General features: G+C 52.1%; 4 protein-coding genes across 4 annotated transcripts; 2 read left to right on the top strand and 2 right to left on the bottom strand.

Annotated features, from left to right (window-relative positions):
• LOC130041245 (high affinity copper uptake protein 1-like) lies at window positions 1-3,337 on the bottom strand. Its single transcript, XM_056133312.1, has 2 exons — window positions 3,333-3,337; window positions 1-841 (listed from the first exon to the last, which is right to left on the bottom strand). Exons 1-2 carry the CDS (start codon window positions 3,335-3,337, stop codon window positions 1-3), a joined length of 846 nt encoding a protein of 281 aa, XP_055989287.1.
• Window positions 3,338-5,005: 1,668 nt separating this feature from the next.
• LOC130041244 (high affinity copper uptake protein 1-like) lies at window positions 5,006-5,569 on the top strand. Its single transcript, XM_056133311.1, has one exon. It carries the CDS (start codon window positions 5,006-5,008, stop codon window positions 5,567-5,569), a length of 564 nt encoding a protein of 187 aa, XP_055989286.1.
• Window positions 5,570-12,753: 7,184 nt separating this feature from the next.
• LOC130041243 (high affinity copper uptake protein 1-like) lies at window positions 12,754-13,518 on the bottom strand. The gene has a single exon (XM_056133310.1). The coding sequence runs from the start codon at window positions 13,516-13,518 to the stop codon at window positions 12,754-12,756; it is 765 nt and encodes a 254-aa protein (XP_055989285.1).
• Window positions 13,519-17,763: 4,245 nt separating this feature from the next.
• On the top strand, window positions 17,764-18,327 carry LOC130041242 (high affinity copper uptake protein 1-like). Its single transcript, XM_056133309.1, has one exon. It carries the CDS (start codon window positions 17,764-17,766, stop codon window positions 18,325-18,327), a length of 564 nt encoding a protein of 187 aa, XP_055989284.1.
• Window positions 18,328-23,414: the final 5,087 nt, after the last annotated feature.

The raw sequence follows: 23,414 nt of genomic DNA, 5'->3' as shown, positions 1-23,414 counted from the left end.
TCAGAGAGTGGCCCAGGTGCCAAAGAAGTGAGATTCCGGCTGAAGAGTCCTGTCTTCCTCACCATCTGGAGGCAAAGGGTAGACCCCAGGGAAGGGAGCACGGAGAAGAGACATCCAGTATTGCTGGTTCTCTGGAGGCACAGGGTAGGCGTCAGGGAGCGGAGCCTTGCGGGGAGGCACCTCCTGTCCCTGCTTGGGGCCCTTCCCACCAATCTCATCCAGCTCGACCTTGTTCCTATCAAGGTTCCGGGACTCCACGTTCTCCGCCTTCTTCCCGCCAAAGAGCCAGTAGCCGGCGCCGGCCCCCGCCACCACCGCCAGGCCCAGGTAGGTGTTGTAGGTCATGGCAATCAGCATCAGCAGGTAGCTCAGGACCACCTGGAGCACGTGCATCGCCGTCTGCAGGAGGTGAGCGGCGCTCAGCAGCTGTGGCCGAAGCGTCTCCTTTGGGCGGCCGCCGTTGGGTCTGGGGAAAGGCGAGCACTGGGCACGGAGCCCCTCGCGGGCTCTCTTGAGTCCCTCATAGCCCAGGGCCAGCAGAAACACAGCCACGACAGCCACGGCCATGGCCTCAGCCGAGTCGATCAGCAGCCCCGAGAACAGCAGCTCCACGTTCCTGTAGCCGAAGTAGAAGGTCATAGGCATCATGTGTGCACTGCCACCATGGGAGTGGGCCCCGTGGTGGCCGGAGGCTGGGATGGAGGAGCCAGGGTGCTGGGGTGGCCCATGGCGCTCATCCCGGAGTGATGGTGCGAGTGGTCCATGGTCCCAGGAAAAGCCGTGTCGTAGAAGGTTCTGGAAGGACGCTGGAGTCTTGCACTGCAGCCTCTTCTCAGAGATTCTGGTAGACACCAATAAGGCTCCTCCAAGGCCTGGGAGGAGACCCTCCCTGACCCTCCCTGGCTCTCCCTAGAGACCATCCCTAGAGACCCTCCTTAGAGACCCTGACTGAGAGATCAACTCTTCAGACCAGCTTTGCTGGTCTGTATCACTGTAGCACTGTCCTCCCGTTGTTCACCGATTTTTCTCCAGCGGGCCCAGGAACGTCTCCATTGTGAGACTTTGTTCTTACTGTGTTTGGCATATCGAATACGTCACAGGGAGCTTGCCAGGCTTTGCCATGCGGGCGAGATACTCTTGGTAGCTTGCCGGGCTCTCCGAGAGAGGGCAGAGGAACCGAACTCAGGTCGTCCAGGTCTGCTGCGTGCAAGGCAAACGCCCTACCTGCTGTGCTATCGTTCCTGCCTTGCTGGTCACAATAGTTAAAATCTCAAAACAAATAAAAAGAGAAATAATAATCTCAGCTCTATCCAGGTTTCATTATCATAAGAAGAGAATCGAGCCTTCTCGAGGAAAAGCAGTTCTCCCTTCTGAAACGAAAGTGTGATCATTTTTTTTTCTTTTGGTTTGGGGCCACACCCAGAGATGCTCAGGGATTCCTGGGGTTCTGCACTCAGGAATTGCTCCTAACAGTGCTTGACATAGGATGCCAGGGATTGAAACCAGGTCAACGGTTTGCAAGGCAAGTGCCCTACCCACTGTGCCTTTGCTCTGCCCTCTCAAATGGGCTCACATGAAGCAAAATAAAGCCCAAGAGTGTTGCTGAAACTGACTTCAAAATACGGTGATTATTGTGGTTGAGGCTCTGGGCTGGGCCAAGTGTAAGTTCTCTGGTTGCCAGAAGATGCAGTTACCAAGGGTGGGGCTTTACCAGGTTCAGTGCAGATGAGCTTAAGACATGGGGGCCGAAGAGCACCTCATTCCAGATGGCTGTGGGGTGAAATACTCCCCAAAGTGTGGGCTACTGGACAGAGAATTGAGGCCCAAAAGCAGAGTACATTAGAGCCAGAGAGACCAACCACAATCTAAGCAGCACATTCCCACACTTGGCTGCCCACACATAAATCCGACAAAGTCGGGACCAGAGACACAGTCCAGGAAGTAACGTGCCGCCTTACTGGCTCTGGCCTTCAACCAGAGCCTTTGGCCTCTCGCAACATGGAATGTGCCTTGAGCTCTGCCAGAGTCACTCCTGAACACAGAGCCAGGACTCATCCCTAAGTATCACTGAGTGTAGTTCTACCACCCCAGGAAACAAAAAAACAAATTATACAAGACCATAATAGTGGAGATCTGAACATGGAAATGTGTGTGACTAGTTTCCAAAAGAAAAGAAAAATGTGGCCATATACTTGGAGTATAGTTATTATACTGACATGTTGGATTTAGTTTGTTTTTTGCTTTTTAGGTCACAGCCGGCAATGCTCAGGGGTTACTCCTGGTTCTGCAGTTAGGAATTTACTCCTGGAGGTTCTCCGGGGACCATATGGGATACCGGGAATTGAACGTGGGTCAGTCGCATGAAGACAAACACCCTATCCACTGCACTATTGCTCCGGCCCCTGAGATGTTGGTTTTAGAAAATAAGGTTCATGAAGCAACTATCACAATTATGACGCCCCACCCCCCAAAAAATGATCTAAGGGAAATCATGAAAATACTTCAACTAGGGAATAGCAGCAGCAAAGACAGTAATTATGCAGAGTTCCCTGAATATTTACAGGGGCAAGTCCTGAGTCCTGAGCCAGGATTACCCCCAGAGCATCCCAACATGTAGCCCCCAAACCAACTATGACAAAGAAGCCAAAGCAGAGTTAACAACCTCCCAGATGAACAACCAAGGGGAGAGTCTGTGATTGGCCAATCCGTGTCTAAGCTGTGATAAAGGAGTTCCAGCCCTTTGGTATCAAGGCGTTGACACCAGGTGATCTTCAGGTCACTGGAATCTGAATAACCACACAGAGCAGAGAGTTTGATACGAGGAAGCCCATCTGGCAGCCAAGTGGCCTCAGCCAAACTTCCTCAGGCAGAAACAGCCACAGGGGAAGAGCCACTTGGGAACCACGGGAGGAAACGGACCCTGCAGCCAGGTCCAGCCTGAGCCGAGTCTTCCAAGCCCACAGGGCACACCTGGACCTCAAGGTGCCAGCCTTGTCCTGAAGGGGACACAGGGGCACTCTGTGTCTCCCACAAGACTGACAACACAGGCCCAGACACACTTTCTCCCCAGCTGTGTCCTTCTCGGCAGCCTCCCCTGGTGACTGTGCGTGTCCTTCCCTGGGTGGATGACGGGCAGAGCGTGACCCAGCCCTGGGCAGCTGCTTTCCCCACAGAGGACTCAGGGCATAGGCCTGTCCCTGCGCGAGATCCCATGGAGAAGAGGCAGGGATCAGACGCTCTGGGCCTGACGGGTCTCCAGCGACTTCATCTCACTGCAGCTCAGAATCATCATCAGGGGAGAGACTGTGATGAACCAGACTGTCCAGACTCACGACATCCTGCTTCTGAATGTGCCTTCCTAGTTCCAACCCTGTGACCTGTGCCAACCACGTGATGTCCCAGGCTTTATTTCTGAAACGAGGGTGGTCACCTGGGGTTCAGGGCCAACAGTGTGCGAGTCTCGATTCACAGCTTTGGTCGAGTTGTGTTTGGTTGTGTCAATGCCAGGGTCCTGCCGAATCAAAGACCTATGAGAACCTTTCCTACAGCATATTGCCGAGAGTGTGGGGACACAGGTATTCTGGCTAGAGACAGCACAGTGGGGAGCGCGCTGGTCTTCCCTCTGTCTGACCCTGGTTCCATCCCCGGCATCGCATATGGCCCCTGGGCACTGCCAGGAGAAAGCCCCAAGAACCACTGGGATCTTTTTCTGAGGGGTGGTACAGATATTTGGAGGTGAGGGAAGGGAAGAAAAGAAAAGGCAATTTCTTTTTAAGTTAGAGTTTATTGTTCAGTTTAAATAGATGGGTCTAGGTCCTCCCCAAATGTCCAGACCTCCCCTTTACCCATGAACAATGTCACTGGGCAAATTTTTTTTTTCTGATTTGTGCTCTTTTTTTTTTTTTAATTTTTATTAGTGAAACACCATGAGGTACAATTGTAGACTTACAAATATTTGTGTTTGGGTTTCAATTATACAATGATCAAATACCCATCCCTCCACCAGTGCCCATTTTCCATCACAACTGATCCCAGTATCCCTCCCATCCCACGCTGCCTCTGTGGCAGGGCATACCCTTTTGTTCTCTCTCTCCTTTTGGGTGTTGTGTTTTGCAAAAGAGGCATTGAGTGGCAATCATGTTCCGTCTATAGTTCACTATCAGCATGCTTCTTTCAACCTGGGAGGATCCTCCCAACACCCTTCGTTTGGTACTCCCTTCTCTATCTGAGCTGCCGAAAAGGCAATTTCTAACACCTCATGGATAGAAATGTTGATTGAGGGTGGGAGGGTGTCAGGAGGGCTCAATGCTGTGCTTGGGGGTGGGGTTCTGTCCCTTCCATGGCCCCCTAGACACAGCCTGGCACTGCTCTGCTGGCTCCAGTCCCGTGGGGGAAACCCCAGCCCAACAAAACAAATGAGGAATATAAATGAAAAAACCTGACTGATTCGAAGTGATGCATATATCAAAATTATATGCACAAGGCTCTTTCTTTTTTGGGGGGTTTTTGGCTCACACCCGTTGATCCTCAGGGGTTACTCCTGGCTTTGCACTCAGGAATTACTACTGGCAGTGTTCGGGGGGACCATATGGGATGCCGGGGATCTAACCTGGGTTGGCCGCGTGCAAGGCAAATGCCCTCCCCGCTGTGCTAACAATCCGGCCCCTCAGTATTTACTCTTCAGGTGCTCAGGGGCACTATATGGGATGCCAGGGATTGAACTTGGGTGGGCCTTCCCCCCACATTCCACCCAGTCTGAGGGAGGGTCTCAGAGGGAGGAGCAGAGATTGAGTTCAGCAGGGAGAAGCTGGAGGGAGGGTCAGGGAGGGTCAGGCGGATCAGGCGGGTCAGGGAGGGTCAGGGAGGGTCTCCTTTCAGGATATAAGAGGCACGACTCTGAGCTGACTTAGCTGCTGTCTGCCTGAGAGTCTGAGAAGCGGCTGCAGTGCAGGACTCTGTCTTCCTTCCAGATTCTTCTGCCCAAGGACTCACTTTTCCTAGGACCATGGACCACTCGCACCATCAGTCCGGGATGATCGCCATGGACCACACCAGCACCCCGGCCCCCCCTCACCACCACCACCCGCCGGCCACCATGGGGCCCCACTCCCACGGCCACGGCGGCGGCAGCGCACACACGATGCCCATGACCTTCTACTTCGGCTACAAGAACGTGGAGGTGCTGTTCTCGGGGCTGCTGATCGACTCAGCTGCGGCCATGGCCGTGGCTTTTGTGGCCGTGTTTCTGCTGGCCCTGGGCTACGAGGGACTCAAGAGAGCCCGAGAGGCGCTTCTGCGCAAGGCCCAGGAGAGGCTCCGCGCCCAGTGCTCTTCTTTCTCGAGATCCGACGGAACCTGCCCCAAGGAGACGCCCAAGCAGCAGCTGCTGAGTGCTGCTCACCTCCTGCAGACGGTGCTGCACGTGTTCCAGGTGGGCCTGAGCTACCTGCTGATGCTGATTGCCATGACCTACAACGCCTACCTGGGCCTGGCGGTGGTGGCGGGGGCCGGCGCCGGCTACTGGCTCTTCGGCTGGAAGAAGGCAGAGGATTCCGGAGCCTTGAGATGAACATGGAGAGGCTCCAACAGGAGGGCCAGGGCAGCTGCTTGACCCTGGATGAAAGGGTCCCATCCACAACGCCCGTGTTTCTCTCCCACAAGGCCCTCCAGTAGCCGGTGAGCTGAGTCTCCGTGCTCCAGTGTCCTCCTCCCCTGACTCTTCTCATGAGATGGCGGTTTTCATGTTTCATCTCATTTCACTGACTCTGTCTCTGCTTCTTGTGATGGCGGTTTTTTTTTCTTCCTCTGGGTGGGTATGTTGGGGTTTACCTGGGTGGCCGGGAAGGATGAGTTTCAGCCGAAGCTGCTGCTGGCTGAAGCGACTCGCCCAGTGAACCTGAACCCCAAATCACCATTAAAAATCCTGGAGTCTTCACGCCCTTTGTGTGTGAATTTCATGTTGTATCTTTGTGCAACTCTAGTGTGGAGGATATGGGCGGGGGGGGGCAAGAAAAGGGGGTGCACACAGATGTGTTTTCTGGGGAGGCAGTTCTGCCTTGCATTAGAATTGACCTGTCTGCAAAAGATCACGGCAAGAGTAGAAAGTGCATATCCACAATTTTATTTTTGTTTGTTGGGGCCCAAGTCTGATAGTCTGTGCTCGTCTGGGTCAGTGCTCAGTGGTCACTCTTCAGTCATAATCAGGGAATATTAAGTATTGGCTTGGAACCAGGCTTGGTATATGCAAGGCAAATGTCTCAATACCCTATAATATCTCTCCTTTCCCCAAACCTGTTGTTTAAAACCAGGTCATTGAATGTTACGTGGTACACTGGGAGTTCACAGCAGAATCCAAGAGTTTTTGATCTGGGGGGCCGGAGAGATAGTACAGTGGGTAGGGCATTTGCCTTGTACACAGCCTACCAGGGTTGGATCCCCGGTATCCCCCAGGCATCATTAGAAGAAATTCCTGAGCACAGAACTAGGAATAAGCCCTAAGCACTGCTGGGTGTGGCCCCAAAACCAAGATTAAAGAATTTGATCTACTTGTCATGACCATCCTGTTGTTCTGTCGATTGCCTCGAGCAGGCCCCAGTAACGTCTCCTTCATCCTAGCCCAGAGATATTTTAAAAAGTGCCATATTCAAGGCTCTTTCAGGGTTAGGAGAATGAGACCCATCATTGCTACTGGTATTTGGCATATTGGGTACGCCACGGGGAGTTTGCCAGACTCTGCATCTGCCGTTGATCTACTTACTTTTTCCCTTGGTCATGTGTTGCTTGGGGGGGTTGGAGAGTGGTTATTGGTTGAACAAGAAGCTCCTTATGGGAGTCAGAATACTGCTTCGTGGCAAAGCACATGTGTGCATATACAACACCTGGGTTCAGTTTCCTGACATGCAGCCTTGTCCACTAAAGTCAGGCTGCACGCGAGGTAGCAGAACAGAACCACTTGTCTCCTGCCACAAGGCAAGGTGGAGCGTCTCCCACTGAGCGACAGTGAAAGACCGGGAAGGAGCAGAGACAAGTACACCAGCAGTGGGAACCAGAGCTGCTGTGAAAAGGAAGCGTCAGAGCTGGAGAGAATCCAGCAGGTAAGGTGCTTGTCTTAAACTTCGCAGGCCCGGGTTTGAGCATCAGAAGCCAGAGTGATAGTCCAGTGGGAAAGGTGTTTGCCTTGTACACAGCCAACGCGGGTTAGATCCCTGGCACCACGTGTGGTCCCGAGCCTGCCAGGAGTGGTCCCTGAAGACAGAACCGGAGTTAGACTTAAGCACTGCCAGGTGTGGCCCAAATACCAAGACAAGGCAAAACATAAACACATTTTAATGTATGATTGGTTTGTCTGTTTGGGGGTCACACCCGGTGATGCTCAGGAGTTAGTCCTGGCTCTGCACTCAAGGGAATCACTCTTGGCGGTGCTCAGGAGACCATGTGGGATACTGGGGACCAAACCCAGGTTGGCCAACTATAAGGCAAATGCCCTCCCCGCTATACTATCTTTCTGGCCTTATACAATTTTATACCTTTATAAAATACAAATTGATTACATATACCTGGAGTGGGTTAGCCTGAAAGGAGCTAGGAAGGCTAGGAAGGAGTTAATTAACTTGCGGAATTGCTTTCTGTAAACAGTTCAGCAGCCTTGAGGTTACAAAATTGGATTGAACCCAGTAGATGTGTAAGGTATGGGCTAGAATAAGACATAACTGTTTAAAGACAGATAGTGTGTTTTGACCATCCTGGAAACTGAAACTATGTGACCAGGTCAAGAAGTTTGGATCGAGATACTCCAAGAAAAACCGCAAGGAACCCAGCAAAACACGACTTGGGAAACTATGTGCAAAATAACACGTATTGGCAATATGTGGTCTTTGTTCTCAAACTGTATAAAAGATGACCTGTTTCTGAGTTCGAGGCTCACAGCCTCTGCCCGTTCTTGGGTACGCTGTGGAGTCCCAGCATGCTGGTCTGAATAAAACCCCGCTTGAATTCCTGCAGGAACTTTGTCTGTCTGGTCTCTCTGTGCCTCCCAGGGCTAGGGAACTCCCGACCCCAACAAGCCATGTTTACATAGTAAAATCACTCCATCCACACCCACACACTAATACAATCACAAAATTGAACAGAAGAGAACCAGGATCTTTGAGGCCGAGCTCCTGCCTAGGCCTGGACTCTGGGGGAGAAGGAAAAGAGCCAAGGGGGTTGGGGACGGCACGAGGGGACAATTCATACTGGCACATGCCAGCTCTGAGCAGGGGCCCAGCCCTGCAGGGCCCCTGGGCACCACTGGGTGTGGCCCTCAACCTCAAGAAATAATAGTGGGCCTGGAGCGATAGCACAGCGGGGAGGGCATTTGTCTTGCACGTGGCCGACCCGGGTTCGACTCCATGCATCCTATATGGTCCCCTGAGCACTGCCAGGAGTAATTCCTGAGTGCAGGGCCAGGAGTAACCCCTGAGCATCGCCGGGTGTGACCCAAAAAGCTGGAAAAAAAAAAAGAAAAAGAAAAAGAAAAACAATAGATCCATAAAAGCCTGGGAGAAGCATAGACACCTTTTCTGCCCCCATGTGGCCATTCTGGAATTCACTCTATGTTCCTTGTGTCACCCAAACACTCTTGTCCAGACCCTAAGGACCAACACAACTCAATCTGCTTGTCTTTCCCAATCTCTAATTGTTGCCCTCCCCTTCAATTTTACTTTTTTGCTCTTTTTGGGTCATAGCAGGTGATGCTCAAGGGTTACTCCTGGCTCTGCACTCAGGAATTATTCCTGGTGGTGCTCGGGGCACCATATGGGATGCTGGTGATCGAACCCAGGCCGGCTGCAGGCAAGGCAAATGCCCTACCTGCTGTGCTATCACTGTATCCCCTGCGATTGTTTAAACGGCGTGAAATCACGTGGTATGAAAGGAAAGGTTTACAGTTTAATCAGTGTCACTCAGAATGCCCACAGTAGGTACTTCCTCTGCCTGGACAAGCGCCAGAACATTCTCCTCCCCCACAGGAGCCTTGTAACCATTGAACAGTCACTCTCTGCACCCCACCCTGTCCCCCAGTCCCTGTCCTGGTGTTCCCACTATTCGCTTAGTCTCTCTGGACTTCCCAACACAGACCCTGCATTTATTTTTATTTATTTATTTTTTAATTTTTATTAGTGAAACACCGTGAGGTACAGTTGTAGACTTACAAATTTTTGTGCTTGGGTTTCAATTGTACAATGACCAAACACCCATCCCTCCACCAGTGCCCATTTTCCACCACCACTGATCCCAGTATTCCTCCCACCCACCCCCACACCCCTTCCCACCCAGCCTCTTTGGCAGGACACTCCCTTTTGTTCTCTCTCTCATTTTGGGTGCTGTGGTTTGCAAAAGAGGCAATGGATGACAATCATGTTTGGTCTATAGTCTACTTTCAGCATGCTTCTCCCATCCTGGGAGGATCCTCCCAACACTCTTTATTTGGTGCTCCCTTTTCTATCTGAAAGCCCGGCAAGCTACCGAGAGTATCTCGCCCGCATGGCAGAGCCTGGCAAGCCACCCATGATGTATTCGATATGCCAAACACAGTAACAACAAAATCTCCAATGGAGACGTTACTGGCCCCACTCGAGCAAATCAATGAACAACGGGAGGGCTTTTAACTTTTCTATCTTAGCTGCCTTTTCCCCTAGCATGTGTGGCTGGCCTCTAAGCCATGGAGTAAACCTCCTGGTACTTATCTCGGTTATTCTATAGAATAAGATCCTGCATTTAAATAAGATCATGGGGGCCAGAGAGATACTAGAACGAATAGGGTAATTGCCTTGTACACAACCAACCGGGGTTTGGGGCCGGAGAAATAAGACAGAAGGTTGGGCATTTGCCTTGCACGCAGCTGACCCAGGTTCAATCCCCAGCACCCCATATGGTCCCCCCCAAACACTGCCTGGAGTAATTCCTGAGTGCAGAGCCAGGAGGAACCCCTGAGCATCGCTGGGTGTGACCCAAAAAGAAAAAAAAAACTGACCCAGGTTCAATCCCCAATACCCCACATGGTCCCTCGACCCACCAGGAGTGATGCCTAAGTCCAGAGCCAGGAATAACATCTGGAGTGATAGGTAGGGTAGGGCATTTGTCTTGTACATGGCCAACTCAAGTTCAATCCCCAGCATCCCATAGGGTCCCCCAAACACTGCCAGGAGTAATTCCTGAGTGCTGAGCCAGGAGCAACCCCTGAGCGTTGCTGGGTGTGACCCCAAAAGCACAAAACAAACAAACAGACAAACAAAAACAGGGCCAGGAGCAAACCCTAAGCATTGCCAAGTATGACTCCCATGCTATAAATAAACAAATGAATGATATCAAGGGGGCCAGAGGACTAGGGGCATATGAGCACTGACAAAGGAGTGTGTGTGGCCATGGCAGTTTCACAAGCCCAAACACGTGCAAGTGCCCCTCCGTGAGCCTCACGGAAACCCCCACTGAGACCCTACACCCTGGGTCCCAACAAGGACCCCTCTCCCTGGGGAGCATGTGTATGAGTCCTTAATGTGGAAATAAGGGTGAGCCCTGAAACTGCGCATGTGCCCCCCTGCCCCGAGGGCCAGTATAGTTGAGAAAAATTCTTTGTAATCACTATTTTTTTTCTTTTTAGGTCACACTCAGCCATGCTCAGGTGTTGCTCCTGGCTCTGCACTCAGGATTTACTCCTGGCGGTGCTCAGGGGATCATATGGGATGCCAGGGATCGAACCCAGGTTGGCCTCATGCAAAGCAAATGCCCTACCACTGTACTATCACTCTGGCCCCTCTAACCACTATTTGTGAATTTTCTTGCTTATTCGTTTTGTGCCCGACTTACCTACAAATACACAGAGACTTTATGAAGAAATTCCATTTTTAGGAAACTGTGTCACAGATATGGTCACTCAAATACAACAAGACACACAGAATGACCACAACGAATAGTCGAAACCATTCACCATTGATTCCAAATCTCAGTATATTCTTCTTAGACTTTCAATATAATGATCTTTATTGTAAAGGAAAGCACAGAGGTTTGGGTGGGTTTGGATGGTGCCGGGCACAGAACCAGGACTCACATGGGCATGAGTGGCATCCTGGCAAACATGGAAGTCACTGACAGACGCAGGCGGCAGGCCTCTATATGGTGTCTCTCCCAGCAACTGGAAGCACTTAGAAGGGAAGGACCAAGTATGCATGTGTGTGTTTGCACCACCTAGGTTCCATCTGGGCTCAAACCCGTGAGTGTTGTGGGACTAAGGTTCCCCCAGAACAGGTTCCCCCAAGCCCAGAGACTGAAACCCAGAGTCCTTGTGTGTCTATTCAGAGATTCAGCCTAGAAGCACGCGATCAAGAAGAACTAAGAGTGCAAGGGTGGGGCTCTACAGGATTAGTGTCCTTGGAGGAAAACACAACTGAGGGAACCTGCCTCAGCAGGAGGCATCTAATTGGTACCCCAGTCCCCCCCAGCCTGTGCCTACTGAGGATACAACTGGCCACCGACCAGATAGGACAGAATGAGCATTTTCAGCAGATGGAGCTCACCTCTCATCGGATGTGGGAACTTGACCTGCAGACTCCGGGGAACAATCTCTACTGCTTCAGTTGCTCAGCACAGGCTCTCTGAGACAGCCCTGAGCGGATTTGTGCACTAATATTACGTGCCAGACTGTGGGCCTGGGGCTGGGCACGGACTGGGCCCCAACATGGTTGTCCCTGCCTGAAATGCAGGGTGTAATCTAGATCCCCCACCCATCCCGGGCTGGAGGGATAGCACAGCGGTAGGGGGTTTGCCTTGCACGCAGCCAGCCCAGCCAAGCCGGGTTCGATTCCTCCGCCCCTCTCGGAGAGCCCGGCAAGCTACCAAGAGTATCTCACCCACGCGGCAAAGCCTGGCAAGCTCCCTGTGAAGTATTCAATATGACAAACACAGTAACAAGTCTCATGATGGAGACGTTACTGGGCCCGCTTGAGCAAATCGATGAAGGGGAAGACAGTGACAGTGACAACCTAGACCCCAGCACCACCAGGTGTGGCACTGAGCCACCACCACACATTCCAGGCCCAGGAACTAAACCAGGGTTGCCAGTGTTGAGTAGCACCAAGACCCACCCTTCTCTGTTCCTAGCCCCTCAAAAATTCAAACTCTTGCTCCATTCCTGTGGGACCACACAGGAGGCCAAGGCATGATTGGAATTGTGATTGATTTGTCTATTCCCCTTGACTGCATTCCCAACACGATCCTAATCCAAGAAGGACCAGGATCCCAGGAAAGATCCAATCACCCCAAGAGCATCCTTGGATACTCTCCCCTCCCTCACCCACCCTGCCCTCCATGGAGTCCTTCCAAGAATCACCTCTAAACAAAGACACCAGAGTTTGCAAGCAAAAAACACACTCAGTCCTTTATTGTCCAGTTTGGCTTCTGGGTTCACTGAGAATAACAAATGCCTTTGCCCACCAACGGCTCAGGCTGAAGGAGCTCATGACTTTCCATCCCCACACCCAAGATAACGCCAACATACCCATGCACCAGAGAAACAAGGCAGGACCCCAGTAACCAGGGGAGCCAGGGAAGGGAGTCATCATTGGGCAAGACAGGGAAGTGAAGCTGAAACCAGGGCGCAGGGAGGCTCAGAGGCTCTGGCTCAAGACGAGAGTCTGTCAGTTCAGTGGAAACTGCAGTCAGGGGAGGTTTCCATATAGATTTGAGACCATGAAACTCCTCCTCTCCTGCAGGTCCAGGTCAGAGAGTGGCCCAGGTGCCAAAGAAGTGAGATTCCGGCTGAAGAGTCCTGTCTTCTTCACCATCTGGAGGCAAAGGGTAGACCCCAGGGAAGGGAGCATGGAGAGGAGACATCCAGTATTGCTGGTTCTCTGGAGGCCCAGGGTAGGCGTCAGGGAGCGGAGCCTTGCGGGGAGGCACCTCCTGTCCCTGCTTGGGGCCCTTCCCACCAATCTCATCCAGCTCGACCTTGTTCCTATCAAGGTTCCGGGACTCCACGTCCTCCGCCTTCTTCCCGCCCAAGAGCCAGTAGCCGGCGCCGGCCCCCGCCACCAACGCCAGGCCCAGGTAGGCATTGTAGGTCATGGCTGTCAGCATCAGCAGGTAGCTCAGGCCCACCTGGAGCACGTGCATGGCCGTCTGCAGGAGGTGAGCAGTGCTCAGCAGCTGTGGCCGAGGCGTCTCCTTGGGGCGGGCTCCGTCGGGTCTGGGTATAGGCGAGCACTGGGCACGGAGCCCCTCGCGGGCTCTCTTGAGTCCCTCGTAGCCCAGGGCCAGCAGAAACACGGCCACGACAGCCACAGCCATGGCCGCAGCCGAGTCAATCAGCAGCCCCGAGAACAGCAGCTCCACGTTCCTGTAGCCAAAGTAGAAGGTCATGGACATCGTGTGTGCGCTGCCCCCGTGGGAGTGGGGCCCCGTGGTGGCCGGAGGCTGGGGTGGAGGAGCCGGGGCGCTGGGGTGGCCCATGACGCTCATCCCGGAGTGATGGTGCGAGTGGTCCATGGTCCCAGGAAAAGCCGTGTCGTAGAAGGTTCTGGAAGGACGCTGGAGTCTTGCACTGCAGCCTCTTCTCAGAGAATCTGGCAGACACCAATAAGGCTCCTCCAAGGCCTGGGAGGAGAACCTCCCTGGCCCTCCCTGGCACTCCCTAGAGACCCTCCCTAGAGACCCTCCTTAGAGACCCTGACTGAGAGATCAACTCTTCAGACCAGCTTTGCTGGTCTGTATCTCTGTAGCACTGTCCTCCCATTGTTCATCGATTTTTCTCGAGCGGGCCCAGGAACGTCTCCATTGTGAGACTTTGTTGTTACTGTGTTTGGCATATCGAATACGTCACAGGGAGCTTGCCAGGCTTTGCCATGCGGGCGAGATACTCTTGGTAGCTTGCTGGGCTCTCCGAGAGAGGGCAGAGGAACCGAACTCAGGTTGTCCAGGTCGGCTGCGTGCAAGGCAAACGCCCTACCTGCTGTGCTATCGTTCCTGCCTTGCTGGTCACAATAGTTAAAATCTCAAAACAAACAAAAAGAGAAATAATAATTTCAGCTCTATCCAGGTTTCATTATCATAAGAAGAGAATCGAGCCTTCTCGAGTTAAAGCAGTTCTCCCTTCTGAAACGAAAGTGCGATCATTTTTTTTTCTTTTGGTTTGGGGTCACACCCAGGGATGCTCAGGGATTCCTGGGGTTCTGCACTCAGGAATTGCTCCTAACCGTGCTTGAGATAGGATGCCAGGGATTGAAACCAGGTCAACGGTTTGCAAGGCAAGTGGCCTACCCACTGTACCTTTGCTCTGCCCTCTCAAATGGGCTCACATGAAGCAAAATAAAGCCCAAGAGTGTTGCTGAAACTGACTTCAAAATACGATGATTATTGTGGTTGAGGCTCTGGGCTGGGCCAAGTGTAAGTTCTCTGGTTGCCAGAAGATGCAGTTTCCAAGAGGTGGGGCTTTAGCAGGTTCAGTGCAGATGAGCTTAAGACATGGGGGCTGAAGAGCACCTCATTCCAGATGGCTGTGGGGTGAAATACTCCCCAAAGTGCGGGCTACTGGACAGAGAATTGAGGCCCAAAAGCAGAGTACATTAGAGCCAGAGAGACCAACCACAATCTAAGCAGCACATTACCACACTTGGCTGCCCACACATAAATCCTACAAACTCGGGACCAGAGACACAGTCCAGGAAGTAACGTGCCGCCTTACTGGCTCTGGCCTTCAACCAGAGCCTTTGGCCTCTCGCAACATGGAATGTGCCTTGAGCTCTGCCAGAGTCACTCCTGAACACAGAGCCAGGACTCATCCCTAAGTATCACTGAGTGTAGTTCTACCACCCCAAGAAACAAAAAACAAATTATACAAGCCCATAATAGTGGAGATCTGAACATAGAAATGCTACATGTGTGACTAGTTTCCAAAAGAACAGAAAAATGTGGCCATATACTTGGAGTATAGTTATTATACTGACATGTTGGATTTAGTTTGTTTTTTGCTTTTTAGGTCACAGCCGGCAATGCTCAGGGGTTACTCCAGGTTCTTCAGTTAGGAATTTACTCCTGGATTTTCTCAGGGGACCATATGGGATACCGGGAATTGAACCTGGGTCAGTCGCATGCAAGACAAACACCCTATCCACTGCACTATTGCTCCGGCCCCTGAGATGTTGGTTTTAGAAAATAAGGTTCATGAAGCAACTATCACAATTATGACGCCCCACCCCCCAAAAAATGATCTAAGGGAAATCATGAAAATACTTCAACTAGGGAATAGCAGCAGCAAAGACAGTAATTATGCAGAGTTCCCTGAATACTTACAGGGGCAAGTCCTGAGTTCTGAGCCAGGATTACCCCCAGAGCATCCCAACATGTAGCCCCCAAACCCACTATGACAAAGAAGCCAACGCAGAGTTAACAACCTCCCAGATGAACAACCAAGGGGAGAGTCTGTGATTGGCCAATCCGTGTCTAAGCTGTGATAAAGGAGTTCCAGCCCTTTGGTATCAAGGGGTTGACACCAGGTGATCTTCAGGTCACTGGAATCTGAATAACCACACAGAGCAGAGAGTTCGATACGAGGAAGCCCATCTGGCAGCCAAGTGGCCTCAGCCAAACTTCCTCAGGCAGAAACAGCCACAGGGGAAGAGCCACTTGGGAACCACGGGAGGAAACAGACCCTGCAGCCAGGTCCAGCCTGAGCCGAGTCTTCCAAGCGCACAGGGCACACCTGGACCTCAAGGTGCCAGCCTTGTCCTGAAGGGGACACAGGGGCACTCTGTGTCTCCCACAAGACTGACAACACAGGCCCAGACACACTTTCTCCCCAGCCGTGTCCTTCTCGGCAGCCTCCCCTGGTGACTGTGCGTGTCCTTCCCTGCGTGGATGACGGGCAGAGCGTGACCGAGCCCTGGGCAGCTGCTTTCCCCACAGAGGACTCAGGGCATAGGCCTGTCCCTGCCCTAGATCCCATGGAGAAGAGGCAGGAACCAGACGCTCTGGGCCTGATGGGTCTCCAGCGACTTCATCTCACTGCAGCTCAGAGTCATCATCAGGGGAGAGACTGTGATGAACCAGACTGTCCAGACTCACGACATCCTGCTTCTGAATGTGCCTTCCTAGTTCCAACCCCGTGACCTGTGCCAATCACGTGATGTCCCAGGCTTTATTTCTGAAACGAGGGTGGTCACCTGGGGTTCAGGGCCAACAGTGTGCGAGTCTCGATTCACAGCTTTGGTCGAGTTGTGTTTGGTTGTGTCAATGCCAGGGTCCTGCCGAATCAAAGAGCTATGAGAACCTTTCCTACAGCATATTGCCAAGAGTGTGGGGACACAGGTATTCTGGCGAGAGACAGCACAGTGGGGACGGCGCTGGTCTTCCCTCTGTCTGACCCTGGTTCCATCCCCGGCATCGCATATGACCCCTGGGCACTGCCAGGAGAAAGCCCCAAGAACCACTGGGATCTTTTTCTGAGGGGTGGTACAGATATTTGGGGGTGGGGGAAGGGAAGAAAAGAAAAGGCAATTTCTTTTTAAGTTAGAGTTTATTGTTCAGTTTAAATAGATGGGTCTAGGTCCTCCCCAAATGTCCAGACCTCCCCTTTACCCATGAACAATGTCACTGGGCAAATTTTTTTTTCTGATTTGTGCTCTTTTTTTTTAAAAATTTTTATTAGTGAAACACCATGAGGTACAATTGTAGACTTACAAATGTTTGTGTTTGTGTTTCAATTATACAACGATCAAATACCCATCCCTCCACCAGTGCCCATTTTCCATCACAACTGATCCCAGTATCCCTCCCATCCCACGCTGCCTCTGTGGCAGGGCATACTCTTTTGTTCTCTCTCTCCTTTTGGGTGTTGTGGTTTGCAAAAGAGGCATTGAGTGGCAATCATGTTCCGTCTATAGTTCACTATCAGCATGCTTCTTTCATCCTGGGAGGATCCTCCCAACACCCTTTATTTGGTACTCCCTTCTCTATCTGAGCTGCCGAAAAGGCAATTTCTAACACCTCATGGATAGAAATGTTGATTGAGGGTGGGAGGGTGTCAGGAGGGCTCAATGCTGTGCTTGGGGGTGGGGTTCTGTCCCTTCCATGGCCCACTAGACATAGCCTGGCACTGCTCTCCTGGCTCCAGTCCCGTGGGGGAAACCCCAGCCCAACAAAACAAATGAGGAATATAAATGAAAAAACCTGACTGATTCGAAGTGATGCATATATCAAAATTATATGCAGAAGGCTCTTTCTTTTTTGGGGGGTTTTTGGCTCACACCCGTTGATCCTCAGGGGTTACTCCTGGCTTTGCACTCAGGAATTACTACTGGCAGTGTTCGGGGGGACCATATGGGATGCCGGGGATCTAACCTGGGTTGGCCGCGTGCAAGGCAAATGCCCTCCCCGCTGTGCTAACAATCCGGTCCCTCAGGAATTACTCTTCAGGTGCTCGGGGGCACTATATGGGATGCCAGGGATTGAACTCGGGTGGGCCTTCCCCCCACATTCCACACAGTCTGAGGGAGGGTCTCAGAGGGAGGAGCAGAGATTGAGTTCAGCAGGGAGAAGCTGGAGGGAGGGTCAGGGCGGGTCAGGCGGATCAGGCGGGTCAGGGAGGGTCAGGGAGGTTCTCCTTTCAGGATATAAGAGGCACGACTCTGAGCTGACTTAGCTGCTGTCTGCCTGAGAGTCTGAGAAGCGGCTGCAGTGCAGGACTCTGTCTTCCTTCCAGATTCTTCTGCCCAAGGACTCACTTTTCCTGGGACCATGGACCACTCCCACCATCACTCCGGGATGAGCGCCATGGACCACACCAGCACCCCGGCCCCCCCTCACCACCACCACCCGCCGGCCACCATGGGGCCCCACTCCCACGGCCAAGGCGGCGGCAGCGCACACACGATGCCCATGACCTTCTACTTCGGCTACAAGAACGTGGGGTTGCTATTCTCGGGGCTGCTGATCGACTCAGCTGCGGCCATGGCCGTGGCTGTCGTGGCCGTGTTTCTGCTGGCCCTGGGCTACGAGGGACTCAAGAGAGCCCGAGAGGCGCTTCTGCGCAAGGCCCAGGAGAGGCTCCGCGCCCAGTGGTCTTCTTTCTCGAGATCTGACAGAACCTGCCCCAAGGAGACGCCCAAGCAGCAGCTGCTGAGTGCTGCTCACCTCCTGCAGACGGTGCTGCACGTGTTCCAGGTGGGCCTGAGCTACCTGCTGATGCTGATTGCCATGACCTACAACGCCTACCTGGGCCTGGCGGTGGTGGCGGGGGCCGGCGCCGGCTACTGGCTCTTCGGCTGGAAGAAGGCGGAGGATTCCGGAGCCTTGAGATGAACATGGAGAGGCTCCAACAGGAGGGCCAGGGCAGCTGCTTCACCCTGGATGAAAGGGTCCCGTCCACAACGTCCGTGTTTCTCTCCCACAAGGCCCTCCAGTAGCCGGTGAGCTGAGTCTCCGTGCTCCAGTGTCCTCCTCCCCTGACTCTTCTCATGAGATGGCGGTTTTTATTTTTCATCTCATTTCACTGACTCTGTCTCTGCTTCTGGTGATGGCGGTTTTTTTTTCTTCCTCTGGGTGGGTATGTTGGGGTTTACCTGGGTGGCCGGGAAGGATGAGCTTCAGCCGAAGCTGCTGCTTGCTGAAGAGACTCGCCCAGTGAACCTGAACCCCAAATCACCATTAAAAATCCTGGAGTCTTCACGCCCTTTGTGTGTGAATTTCATGTTGTATCTTTGTGCAACTCTAGTGTGGAGGATATGGGCGGGGGGGCAAGAAAAGGGGGTGCACACAGATGTGTTTTCTGGGGAGGCAGTTCTGCCTTGCATTAGAATTGACCTGTCTGCAAAAGATCACGGCAAGAGTAGAAAGTGCATATCCACAATTTTATTTTTGTTTGTTGGGGCCCAAGTCTGATAGTCTGTGCTCGTCTGGGTCAGTGCTCAGTGGTCAGTCTTCAGTCGTAATCAGGGAATATTAAGTATCGGCTTTGAACTAGGCTTGGTGTATGCAAGGCAAATGTCTCAATACCCTATAATATCTCTCCTTTCCCCAAACCTGTTGTTTAAAACCAGGTCATTGGAATTTTACGTGGTACACTGGGATTCACAGCAAAATCCAAGAGTTTTTAATCTAGGGGGCCGGAGAGATAGTACAGTGGGCAGGGCATTTGCCTTGTACACAGCCTACCAGGGTTTGATCCCCGGTATCCCTCAGGCACCATTAGAAGGAATTCCTGAGCACAGAACTAGGAATAAGCCCTAAGCACTGCTGGGTGTGGCCCCAAAACCAAGATTAAAGAATTTGATCTACTTGTCATGACCATCCTGTTGCTCCGTCGATTGCCTCGAGCAGTCCCAGTAACGTCTCCTTCGTCCTAGCCCAGAGATATTTTATAAAGTGCCATATTCAAGGCTCTTTCAGGGTTAGGAGAATGAGACCCATCATTGTTACTGGTATTTGGCATATTGGGTACGCCACGGGGAGTTTGCCAGACTCTGCATCTGCCGTTGATCTACTTACTTTTTCCCTTGGTCATGTGTTGCTTGGGGGGGTTGGAGAGTGGTTATTTGTTGAACAAGAAGCTCCTTATGGGAGTCAGAATACTGCTTCGTGGTAAAGCACATGTGTGCATATACAACACCTGGGTTCAGTTGCCTGACATGCAGCCTTGTCTACTAAAGTCAGGCTGCACGCGACGTAGCAGAACAGAACCACTTGTCTCCTGCCACAAGGGAAGCTGGAGCGTCTCCCAATGAGACAGTGAAAGACCAGGAAGGAGCAGAGACAAGTACACCAGCAGTGGGAACCAGAGCTGCTGTGAAAAGGAAGCATCAGAGCTGGAGAGAGTCCAGCAGGTAAGGTGCTTGTCTTATACTTAGCAGGCCCGGGTTTGAGCATCAGGAACCGGAGTGATAGTCCAGTGGGTAAGGTGTTTGCCTTGTACACAGCCAACCCGGGTTAGATGCCTGGTACCTGGCACCACGTGTGGTCCCGAGCCTGCCAGGAGTGGTCCCTGAGCACAGAACCGGAATTAGCCCTAAGCACTGCCAGGTATGGCCCTAACACCAAGACAAGGCAAAACATAAACACATTTTAATGTATGATTGGTTTGTCTGTTTCGGGGTCACACCCGGTGATGCTCAGGAGTCAGTCCTGGCTCTGCACTCAAGGGAATCACTCTTGGCGGTGCTCAGCAGACCATCTGGGATACTGGGGACCAAGCCCAGGTTGGTTATATATATATATATATATATATATATATAATCTTGTCTCCCCGTCGGGGAATCGAACCCTGGTCTCCCGCGTGACAGGCGGGGATACTCACCACTATAGTAACGAGGAAGACGGGTTGGAGCGATAGCACAGCGGGTAGGGCGTTCGCCTTACACGCGGCCAACATGGCCGACCCGAGTTCGATTCCTCCGCCCCTCAGGTCGTCCAGGTCGGCTGCGTGCAAGGCAAACGCCCTACCTGCTGTGCTATCGTTCCTGCCTTGCTGGTCACAATAGTTAAAATCTCAAAACAAATTAAAAGAGAAATAATAATCTCAGCTCTATCCAGGTTTCATTATCATAAGAAGAGAATCGAGCCTTCTCGAGGAAAAGCAGTTCTCCCTTCTGAGACGAAAGTGTGATCATTTTTTTTTCCTTTTGGTTTGGGGCCACACCCAGGGATGCTCAGGGATTCCTGGGGTTCTGCACTCAGGAATTGCTCCTAACAGTGCTTGAGATAGGATGCCAGGGATTGAAACCAGGTCAACGGTTTGCAAGGCAAGTGCCCTACCCACTGTGCCTCTGCTCTGCCCTCTCAAATGGGCTCACATGAAGCAAAATAAAGCCCAAGAGTGTTGCTGAAACTGACTTCAAAACACGATGATTATTGTGGTTGAGGCTCTGGGCTGGGCCAAGTGTAAGTTCTCTGGTTGCCAGAAGATGCAGTTACCAAGGGTGGGGCTTTACCAGGTTTAGTGCAGATGAGCTTAAGACATGGGGGCCAAAGAGAGCCTCATTCCAGATGGCTGTGGGGTGAAATACTCCCCAAAGTGCGGGCTACTGGACAGAGAATTGAGGCACAAAAGCAGAGTACATTAGAGCCAGAGAGACCAACCACAATCTAAGCAGCACATTACCACACTTGGCTGCCCACACATAAATCCTACAAAGTCGGGACCAGAGACACAGTCCAGGAAGTAACGTGCCCGCCTTACTGGCTCTGGCCTTCAACCAGAGCCTTTGGCCTCTAGCAACATGTAATGTGCCTTGAGCCCTTCCAGAGTCACTCCTGAACACAGATCCAGGACTCATCCCTAAGTATCACTGAGTGTAGTTCTACCACACCAAGTAACAAAAAAACAAATTATACAAGCCCATAATAGTGGAGATCTGAACATAGAAATGCTACATGTGTGACTAGTTTCCAAAAGAACAGAAAAATGTGGCCATATACTTGGAGTATAGTTATTATACTGATATGTTGGATTTAGTTTGTTTTTTGCTTTTTAGGTCACAGCCGGCAATGCTCAGGGGTTACTCCTGGTTCTGCAGTTAGGAATTTACTCCTGGAGTTTCTCCGGGGACCATATGGGATACCGGGAATTGAACCTGGGTCAGTCGCATGCAAGACAAACACCCTATCCACTGCACTATTGCTCCGGCCCCTGAGATGTTGGTTTTAGAAAATAAGGTTCGTGAAGCAACTATCACAATTATGACGCCCCACCCCCCAAAAAATGATCTAAGGGAAATCATGAAAATACTTCAACTAGGGAATAGCAGCAGCAAAGACAGTAATTATGCAGAGTTCCCTGAATATTTACAGGGGCAAGTCCTGAGTCCTGAGCCAGGATTACCCCCAGAGCATCCCAACATGTAGCCCCCAAACCAACTATGACAAAGAAGCCAACGCAGAGTTAACAACCTCCCAGATGAACAACCAAGGGTAGAGTCTGTGATTGGCTAATCCGTGTCTAAACTGTGATAAAGGAGTTCCAGCCCTTTGGTATAAAGGGGTTGACACCAGGTCTAAGCTGGTATAAAGGAGTTCCAGCCCTTTGGTATCAAGGGGTTGACACCAGGTGATCTTCAGGTCACTGGAATCTGAATAACCACACAGAGCAGAGAGTTCGATACGAGGAAGCCCATCTGGCAGCCAAGTGGCCTCAGCCAAACTTCCTCAGGCAGAAACAGCCACAGGGGAAGAGCCACTTGGGAACCACGGGAGGAAACGGACCCTGCAGCCAGGTCCAGCCTGAGCCGAGTCTTCCAAGCCCACAGGGCACACCTGGACCTCAAGGTGCCAGCCTTGTCCTGAAGGGGACACAGGGGCACTCTGTGTCTCCCACAAGACTGACAACACAGGCCCAGACACACTTTCTCCCCAGCCGTGTCCTTCCCGGCAGCCTCCCTTGGTGACTGTGCGTGTCCTTCCCCGGGTGGATGACGGGCAGAGCGTGACCCAGCCCTGGGCAGCTGCTTTCCCCACAGAGAACTCAGGGCATAGGGCTGTCCCTGCCCGAGATCCCATGGAGAAGAGGCAGGAATCAGACGCTCTGGGCCTGACGGGTCTCCAGTGACTTCATCTCACTGCAGCTCAGAGTCATCATCAGGGGAGAGACTGTGATGAACCAGACTGTCCAGACTCACGACATCCTGCTTCTGAATGTGCCTTCCTAGTTCCAACCCCGTGACCTGTGCCGATCACGTGATGTCCCAGGCTTTATTTCTGAAACGAGGGTGGTCACCAGGGGTTCAGGGCCGACAGTGTGCGAGTCTTGATTCACAGCTTTGGTCGAGTTGTGTTTGGTTGTGTCAATGCCAGTGTCCTGCTGAATCAAAGACGTATGAGAATCTTTCGTACAGCATGTTGCCGAGAGTGTGCGGACACAGGTATTCTGACGAGAGACAGCACAGTGGGGAGCGCGCTGGTCTTCCCTCTGTCTGACCCTGGTTCCATCCCCGTCATCGCATATGGCCCCTGGGCACTGCCAGGAGAAAGCCCCAAGCACCACTGGGATTTTTTTCTGAGGGGTGGTACAGATATTTGGGGGTGGGGGAAGGGAAGAAAAGAAAAGGCAATTTCTTTTTAAGTTAGAGTTTATTGTTCAGTTTAAATAGATGGGTCTAGGTCCTCCCCAAATGTCCAGACCTCCCCTTTACCCATGAACAATGTCACTGGGCAATTTTTTTTTTTTTGATTTGTGCTTTTTTAAAGGTAAAGGCCCTCCCGTTTATCGTCGATTTGCTCGAGCGGGCCCAGTAACGTCTCCATTGGAGACTTTATTGTTACTGTGTCTGGCATATCGAATACTCTCGGTAGCTTGCCGGGCTCTCCGAGAGGGGCGGAGGAATCGAACTCGGGTCGGCCATGTTGGCCGCTTGTAAGGCGAACGCCCTACCCGCTGTGCTATGTGCTTTTTTAAAAAT

This window comes from Sorex fumeus, unplaced genomic scaffold (genome assembly GCF_029834395.1).
Source record: "Sorex fumeus unplaced genomic scaffold, SorFum_2.1 ptg000098l, whole genome shotgun sequence".
NCBI lineage: Eukaryota > Metazoa > Chordata > Mammalia > Eulipotyphla > Soricidae > Sorex > Sorex fumeus.
The sequence above is the reverse complement of the archived record's forward strand: the minus strand, read 5'-3'. Positions and strand labels throughout refer to the sequence as shown.